The sequence below is a fragment of the Ictalurus punctatus genome, chromosome 3 (assembly GCF_001660625.3).
Source record: "Ictalurus punctatus breed USDA103 chromosome 3, Coco_2.0, whole genome shotgun sequence".
Taxonomy (NCBI): Eukaryota; Metazoa; Chordata; class Actinopteri; order Siluriformes; family Ictaluridae; genus Ictalurus; species Ictalurus punctatus.
Genome location: NC_030418.2, coordinates 26,737,922 through 26,745,421, shown reverse-complemented (window position 1 = coordinate 26,745,421; position 7,500 = coordinate 26,737,922). Strand labels below are relative to the sequence as shown.

Sequence of the window (7,500 nt, the reverse complement as noted above, 5' to 3'; positions counted from 1 at the left end):
GTGTTGCCCTTTCAGTGTAAAAGTAGCACACAACAGCCTGTTCAGAAATTGCTGTCTGATTGCTCTAGAACTATTTGTTTCTAAATAATGTTCATATTCCAAAAGAGATGTAGTGATGATGTTTCAAACAGCATTAACTTTCAGCACTGGTGACTGCGATGAAATCATACCTTGTATTTTATTCCTGTTTTGTCATGTAGAACTGTTCAGTGATAAAAGCAACACACACGAGTTTGTGAACCTGGTGAAGGAGCTTGCTCTTCCAGGAGAGCTGACCCAGAATCGCAGCTATGACTTTGAGTTCATGCAAGTGGAGAAGCCATACGAGTCCTACGTTGGAGCTAATGTGCGACTGAGGTTAGTCTTACTTTTAAGCCACGATTGCAGGACACAATCACATGTACATTCACACACTGCAGACAATTTGGAAATGCCAATCAGCCTATAACGCATGTGTTTGGACTGGGGGAGGAAACCAGAGTACCCAGAGTAAACCCCCAAAGCACGGGGAGAACAAGCAGGCTGTGTGCACACAGAACGGAAGCAGGATTCGAACCCCCAACCCCAGAGGTGTGAGGCAAATGTGCTAACCTGTCGTATTTCTGTTATAACAAGCTATAAACGTAACTTCTTTTTTTTTGTACAAAAAAAGTGGTTGGTCCTTCCCATAATTTGGGAAAACAGGGGAGCAGTAGACTTGTCTGTTGCAAATATCGCACTTCTAAAAAGCACAAAAGCATTGACTGAAAAACGTATTGTGGTTATGAGGAATATTCTCATTTTTCTATCAGTGTGTTATACATTTATTGAATTGGGTCACTACCTAATGACGATCCCACAAGTTTGAATCATGTGTCTTAGTCTTACGCTTGGTTTTGTGAACATTTACATATACATAATTTGAAAGATGCTCTTATCCACAGCGAGAAGTGCTTTGTAGTCAGCAGACTCATGTTCGTGCAAACAGGTCAGCGTCTAAGAGGAGTTAATACGAGAGTTAGTACAGCTAAAAAAAGAACAGTACAAGTCTAGGGTAATTTTGGATGTGCAGAGTTAAGGCTTACTTAAGTGCACACTTAAGTGAAGAGGTAGGTCTTTATTATTCTTTTGAACACATGCAGTGACTGAGCTGTGCAGACAAGCAGAGTCGTGTCTGTTCAGGTCTCTTACCCTTTTCCCTTTTTACTAGCTATGTTTCCATTCATGTATTTTTATGCAAGATTTGGGATCTCGAATTTTAAAAAAATGCCGGATGGAAACATGAGCTGCAAGTAAAATCTTCAAATTGCGCATAAAAAACTTATGTGCTCAATTGAGGTGGATTATTTTTATTCAGTAGAGGACCTGCGCATAAACTACGACTGAAACACATTTACCGAATAAATTCCTCCATGTGCATCAAAAATGTTATGTGACTTTGCCTTAGCTAATCATGTGACTGGATAATTGGCTCAGAAAAGAGGACCAATCTTGTTGCACAGCATCTCAAATGTTGTTTTTGTCATTCTGAAATGCCTGAGCAAGTCCGTCATCAAAACCATTCGGTATGATTTACCTCCCAGAACGGTCTCACACGATTCCGTTCCCAAATCAGGCATCTGCCTCCGATCACAAGATAACATGAGGTTTGTGATCGTGTTTCCTCAGAGTGCACTGAAGCACAAGTCATTCTTTATATTGGGGGGTTGGGGGGGTGGAGGCAGGCTTCCATTTGTATTGGTACTTTGTGCCAGTTTCCCCGGAAGTGACAATTTTGTTCTCTTGAACACATGAGAAGGAAACAGTGATTTATTCGCAGATATTTTATGCGATAGTCCAGTTTTTCAATTAAGATAAATTAAGCGACTTGGATGGAAACAGCTACTGATGTACTGTAGGGACATTTTCCCCCACTTGTACAGTGGGAGGGATCTAAATACGGGTGGCTGATCTTGGCATATTGACTCATCAGAAAAGGAGAAATTATACTGAGAAATTAAATTTCTTTTTTCTTTTTTTCTTTTTTTTAATAAATATTATACACAGGTATTTCCTCAAAGTAACCATAGTGAGGAGGCTTTCTGATTTGGTCAAGGAGTATGACCTCATTGTCCATCAGCTTGCTACCTACCCAGATGTCAACAATTCCATCAAGATGGAAGTGGGCATTGAGGACTGCCTACACATAGAGTTTGAGTACAACAAGTCCAAGTAAGTTACCGTATACATCAACAATGACCTTTATCAACTTTATGGATGTGCTGTAATGGTTTGACGAGCTGTTCATTGACTGCTTTAATGAGCTTAATGTAGGGCTGCAACTAACGATTATTTTCCTAATTGATTAGTTGGCCAATTATTTTTTTCGATTAACCGTATAGGGGGGAGGGGGGTTGCAAACTTTCAGTACCTTTTTTTTCCGTTTATTTAAAATAAAATCTACAAACTGAGCATTACAAATATAAACTTCAGACTAAAACTTTACTCAACTGTTTGTCTAATTATATAAGACTGAAAAGAACCCAATACACACACAAACACACCAGAATATATATTATTCATTTAGGACTGTAGTTTAATTCTGTGCTTTTTGTGCATCCATAAAAATAATGCATAAATAGTTATATACAAGTTTAAATACAAGTTTATATAAAAACTAATATATAGGTTTATATTATATAATAGTATTTATGCATTACTTTTTTTTTTTTTTAATAAAAGGTATCGCTGACATAAACAGTAAACTGAAGAAAGTCAATGTCGGTGACTAGGTATCTGCTAAAGTTAGCGACGTCACATTACGTGTGTATGACGTCATGCCCCATCGACTAGGAAGCGGCTTATACTTTCGGTTAGTAAAAAAACCCGCTAGTGTTCCTTTTTAAGACGATATTACCTTTCTAAAATTCATACACTAGACAGTAGAGTGCATAGTGTAAGTGTACAGTACTTCATTTGGGACACAACTTTAGTATTTACTCTCCGAAGCGTGTTTTCGGAACAGAAGTAACATAGGGAGTAAACGCACCCCGTGCCTCATGCAGACCAACTAATTGATATTGCGATTCGTTGACAATGATTTTCATTATCAATTATTATTGATTTTATCGATTAGTTGTTGCAGCTCTAGCTTAATGTAAGTGAAAAAACCTTTTCAGTGTTCTTGATCAATTCTGAAGTCTTCATACTTTCCAACAGATACCACCTAAAAGATGTAATTGTGGGTAAAATCTACTTTCTACTGGTTCGGATTAAAATCCAACACATGGAGCTTCAGCTAATCAAGAAAGAAATGACCGGCATTGGTGAGACCTGATGCAGATTTTTTAAACAAAAGAACTTTAGTCTTTTGGGATGACAGTATTGGAATATTATCACTGTCTCTTTCTCACTGTATAATTCAGCATTATGAAAACCATAAGTCATGTGACATTTTTCTGAAAGGGCCGAGCACAACTACAGAGACAGAAACTGTGGCTAAATATGAGATTATGGATGGAGCACCAGTGAAGGGTAAGCTTGACTTGAACACATCAAAGACATTACTGGTTTGTGAAAAGATTTATGTCAATTGATTCTAAAACACAAAAGTGTTTGCAGATAATGGTTATTTACTTTCTTGTGAATTATAATCACATTGATGGAAAAGTAGCACCTTATGCATTTGGACATTAACAGTCATTATGCAGTTATTTTCTGAGCTCAGTATTGGTTTTTATTTATTTATTTTTCATTTATTTATTTATTACCTAATGTTATGATCAATAAACTGTTGATTTCGGGGGGGGGGGTTTGGCGGGTAGGTGAGTCCATTCCCATACGCCTCTTCCTGGCTGGCTATGACCTCACAGCTACAATGAGAGATGTAAACAAGAAGTTCTCTGTGAGGTACTTCCTAAATCTGGTGCTGGTGGATGAAGAGGACAGGAGATACTTCAAACAGCAGGTGAAACATCTCAGTAGTTATGCCAACTGAAGGTTTTCCAAATCATTTTCATTATCTAGTATTATTAAGCCATATGTTTCAAAGATGATCAAATGTTTGCTTGTCCAAATATGTCAACAACAAAAAAAGCCAACAATTTCCATGGGGTGTACTTATTTGTTCACATGACTGTAAATGCAGCGCTCTACTTTAGAAAATAATGCTTACCTGTTTATTTTGTAAATCAGGAGATTGTTTTGTGGCGAAAAGCCCCTGAGAAGCTCAGAAAACGCAACTTCCACCAGCGTTACGAGTCCCCGGAGTCACGACCGAGCCTCTCTGCTGAACAGCCTGAAATGTGAGCAAGCAGCCAGCCATGGACACATTTCCACAGTGGCCAATCACAGGAGAGGAGAGCAAATCCCACCAAACATCTCCACCTTCACTCCTCGCAGCTTGCGGTGATTGGCTGTGTCTGTGCCTGCCTTCGCTGTGTCCACGCCGCCGTCCACAGCAACCAGTTTGTTAGCATTTAAGGACTTCTTCCACACTATAGAAAGCACTGGAACAGAAGCTACTATGTAAATCCTGTAGTACAGTTTGGGGTTTGCACCCTTCACTAGAAGATTTTTAAAACACTTGCTAGTTTTTGAAGCTGCAGATAGATCAATGCCATCCAGGATATAAAAGTATATAAATATATATTTTACTTGACTTCACTTTAGAGAGGACATCACTGCATGCTGGCTGGTTGAAATGAATCTGGTTATTAGAGGTGAATGTTGGCTGTGGGGTCATTGTTCAACAGTCAGAAAATGAAATGTGTTCTGCGTGTACCCAGGCCACAGTGCCATACCAGTTTTTGCAATCACGTTAATATGTTAAAAAAAAAAAAAAAACACAACACTATTTAACTTATTTAGCATCTAATCCTTAGGCCTTTACTGCAATAGATAAATTCTCCCTATTGTAACTTTTTGGAAAGTAAAGAAAGAAATATATAGTATTAAAATATTATTTTCTTTTTTGCACGAGGCTTTGGATTTAAAACTTTTCAAAATGATGTTTTCTTTTAGGATGGAACTATGTATGCAGCTGATTTAATGTACAGCCCATGGGTGTCTAGATGGTTATGTTCTGAGTTAGCCACACAGAATGGCACATTTTAAATATTTTTGTTTCTCAACTTGTTGATATCACTCGATCCCATAACAGACCTATATGCAGGCTGCACTGTTTTTCATGTTAGCGTATTAACGGTTTCCCTTTTTTTTTTTTGAATAGCACATGCAGCTGTTTCATCCATTTGTTTAAATGTACAAGTGACCATAATCTTATGATGAAATGAGTCATGTTTGTTGCATGACCTGTTCAAGGTTCTGGTATAACAAAGTGTTCCTCAAATTTCCATTCTTTTGCTAATGTGCAGGTTTTCTCTAGGATGGTGAGAAAATACATTCCTTTGGATGTTGATTAACCAGCGTATAAACCATTAGGGTTATGATGTGAACGATATTGGCATTTATAACTTAAACAGTACTACAGGAATGGCATTTCCCACCTACAATGGCTGCTGCAGTAATGCATTACAAATATTAGAAATGGTGTGAAGCAGGTGAAAAATTTCATTGTTAGTGGACCTTGAAAAAAATGTACATATCCAGCCTCAATATGTTTATCTGTCAAATAAAAATGCAAGTTTATACTGGTAAACAAGGCTGCATTTTGCATGCAACTACACCATCAGTCAACAATGTGGGCTAGGTTTGCTTAAAAAAATTGCTTAATATGGTGTTTTGTAAATGTGTTGAATAACGTTTTGGGCTTACAGAGAATTAAGTCTCCACAGTTACATGGTCTGAAATACTTACTACAAACTCAACATACTACAGGGTATCACAAATGTCTCCATACATAGGAGACTATGTTTGCCATCATCAAGTCGGTTGTGTCTTCGTCAGTGGATATTCGTGGACGTTCACTTCTCGGTTGTTCCACAACACGTCCAGTCTTTTTGAATTTGTTAATACGTTTTGCAACAGTGTGGTGTGTGATGTGCTTGCCATGTTTTGTAAAGTCTGTTGTAACCTTGCAACAGTTCAAGGTTCAATACGTTCTTCTTTTGTCAAAGGCGTTCTTAAAGGCTTATTTATTTATTTATTTATTTATTTTACGCTTCCCAGGAGTGATCGAACAACAAAGATCACTCCAAGAGCAAGACTTGTAATAGTCTGCAAGGTCATTAAGGAAAACAAGGTAACTTCTAAGCAATTAAATACCTCTCTCACATTGGCTAATGTTAATGTTCATGAGTCCACCATCAGGAGAACACTGAACAACAATGGTGTGCATGGCAGGGTTGCAATGAAAAAAACACTGCTCCCCAAAAAGAACATTGCTGCCCTTCTGCAGTTTGTTAAAGATCATGTGGACATGTGGTTTTGTGGACAGATGAGACCAAAATAGAACTTTTTGGTTGGAATGAGAACCATTATATGTGGAGAAAGGAAAACACTGCATTCCAGCATAAGAATGTTATCTGTGAAGCTTGGTGGTGGTAGTTTTGCTGCATATGGGCCTGGATGACCTGCCATCATTGATTGATGAATGAATTCTGAATTATACCAGCAAATTCTAAAGGAAAATATCAGGACATCTGTCCATGAACTGAATCTCAAGAGAAAGAATCTCATGCAGCAAGACAGCGACCTTAAGCCAGTGTTTCTCAACCAGATGGTGCCGGGGGGCTGCATTGAAATTCTAGAACTTTTTTTATTATTATTATAATTAATTTGACCTGTATGCAAGTCAGGATTGTGAAACTTTACACTATGATGTACATGAAAATGAAAAATATTAATAAATTAAATCAATTATACACAGCACACTAAGACACACGAAATAGAGACATTCGTTGATATACTAGTACTTTTAGGCACATGTTGATAAAAAACTTAAAGACTATTTAAAATGGATACGTTTTTAGATAGAGGACGTGGTCTCTTATCTGAGAACATTAATACAGAAGAGCCTAGCTTGGAAAAAAACCCAAAAAAAAACGACTACTCTAGGGGGCCACAAAAGGATGAACTCTACACAAGGGGGGCCTCCTGCTGAAAAAGTCTGAGAACCACTGCATTATGTTCTACGAAAGAATGATTAAAGAAGAATCAAGTTAATGTTTTGGAATGGCCAAGTCAAAGTCCTGACCTTAATCCAATAGAAATGTTGTGGAAGAACCTGAAGCAAGCAGTTCATGTGAGGAAACCCACCAACATCCCACAGTTGAAGCTGTTCTGTATTGAGGACTGGGCTGAAGTTCCTCCAAGCCCATGTGCAGGACTGATCAACAGTTACCAGAAACACTTAGTTACAGTTATTGCTGCACAAGGGGCTCCCATACTTTTGCCACTCATAGATATGTAATATTGCATCATTTTCTTCAATAAATAAATGACCAAGTATAATATTGTGCCTCATTTGTTTAACTGGGTTCTCTTTATGTACTTTTAGGACTTGCATGAAACTCTGATGATGTTTTAGGTCATATTTAATGATAATGATACTGAGTCTTTATTGATCACATATGCATAGTG

The 7,500-nt window shown here is 37.8% G+C and overlaps 1 protein-coding gene across 1 annotated transcript in view; it reads left to right on the top strand.

Annotated features, from left to right (window-relative positions):
- vps26a (VPS26, retromer complex component A) overlaps nucleotides 1-4,808 on the top strand; it is a 12,973-nt gene extending 8,165 nt beyond the window's left edge. The window contains exons 4-9 of the mRNA XM_017464785.3: nucleotides 201-357; nucleotides 2,026-2,190; nucleotides 3,178-3,284; nucleotides 3,424-3,492; nucleotides 3,783-3,925; nucleotides 4,153-4,808. Coding sequence (XP_017320274.1) covers nucleotides 201-357; nucleotides 2,026-2,190; nucleotides 3,178-3,284; nucleotides 3,424-3,492; nucleotides 3,783-3,925; nucleotides 4,153-4,266 — 755 coding nt within the window. The 3' untranslated portion in view covers nucleotides 4,267-4,808. The remainder of the gene's footprint in view (nucleotides 1-200; nucleotides 358-2,025; nucleotides 2,191-3,177; nucleotides 3,285-3,423; nucleotides 3,493-3,782; nucleotides 3,926-4,152) is intronic.
- The last annotated feature ends 2,692 nt before the right edge of the window (nucleotides 4,809-7,500 follow it).